The sequence below is a fragment of the Etheostoma spectabile genome, chromosome 20 (assembly GCF_008692095.1).
Source record: "Etheostoma spectabile isolate EspeVRDwgs_2016 chromosome 20, UIUC_Espe_1.0, whole genome shotgun sequence".
NCBI classification, from domain to species: Eukaryota; Metazoa; Chordata; class Actinopteri; order Perciformes; family Percidae; genus Etheostoma; species Etheostoma spectabile.
In genome coordinates this window covers 19,621,231-19,622,322 of record NC_045752.1, presented here as the reverse complement: position 1 = coordinate 19,622,322, position 1,092 = coordinate 19,621,231, and the positions used below count along the sequence as shown (strand labels likewise).

The 1,092-nt window shown below is 39.5% G+C and overlaps 1 protein-coding gene across 1 annotated transcript in view; it reads right to left on the bottom strand.

Annotated features, from left to right (window-relative positions):
• Nucleotides 1–1,092, bottom strand: part of daam1a (dishevelled associated activator of morphogenesis 1a) — a gene marked incomplete in the record, with an annotated part of 41,875 nt that overhangs the window by 19,095 nt on the left and 21,688 nt on the right. Inside the window, 2 exon segments of the mRNA XM_032499811.1 lie at nt 121–187; nt 326–429. Of these exon segments, the coding sequence (XP_032355702.1) occupies nt 121–187; nt 326–429 (171 nt within the window).

Below are 1,092 nucleotides of genomic sequence, written 5' to 3'. Positions count from 1 at the left end.
TGATATAGGAAAATGGGTCAATTTGACCCAAGGACAACATGAGGGTTAAGAGTTGGATGAAGGAGCTTGGATTTAAAGAGAAAATCTTTGTACAGTAAAGGTTTGACTGAAAAGACTCACAACGTCAAACTGTTTGGACATCTGATGCTCGTCTTCGTTCCTCAACATCTCAAAGAAGTCTAGATGTCTGGAAACAACACACACGCAACAACTCATCTCAAAGTCTGTCAAAGTACAAATATCTTCCCCTGACCAATAACTTATTTGTTAGTTCTGCAGCACAGTATTCATGTTTCCGTTTGCTCCTTTAGGTGCAGCTGTGTACCTGTTCAGGGTGGCGTTGTCATTGGAGTGGAGTTTGTCAATGATCGGCTGAATGCCCAACATCAGAAACTCGTAGCGCAAATGGACACGGAACTCCAAACTGGTCTGAAAAACACACACATGCACAATGTAATCATCATATTCATCTATTTAGTAGTAGACTATATGTAAAGATAGGGCAGGTAAAGAAAGACACAGAGAGTAGCTGATTGATACAATAACAAAGGCAAACATTAATACGCGATGTCACTCAAAGATACAGTAGTCATAGCTCAGCAGTTCTTATTTCAGCTTTTAATGTTCTCGGCATTCAGAAAATGTTCAGCAGCAAACAAATATTTGACGTGTACAGATCTGAGCTTCCATGTCTTTCGTTTTGAGAGCCGTGCCGGCCGCTCGTGCTTCTAAATGTCCCATGATATGGTGCTCTTTGGATGCTTTTATATAGACCTTAGTGGTCCCTAATACTGTATCTGAAGTCTCTTTATATAGACCTTAGTGGTCCCTAATACTGTATCTGAAGTCTCTTTTATATAGACCTTAGTGGTCCCTAATACTGTATCTGAAGTCTCTTTATATACACCTTAGTGGTCCCTAATACTGTATCTGAAGTCTCTTTTATATAGACCTTGTGGTCCCCTAATACTGTATCTGAAGTCTCTTTTATATAGACCTTGTGGTCCCCTAATACTGTATCTGAAGTCTTATTTTATATGTGATGATGTGGTGTCATATTAATTCCAAAGGCCAAGGGAACTTTATCAGGAT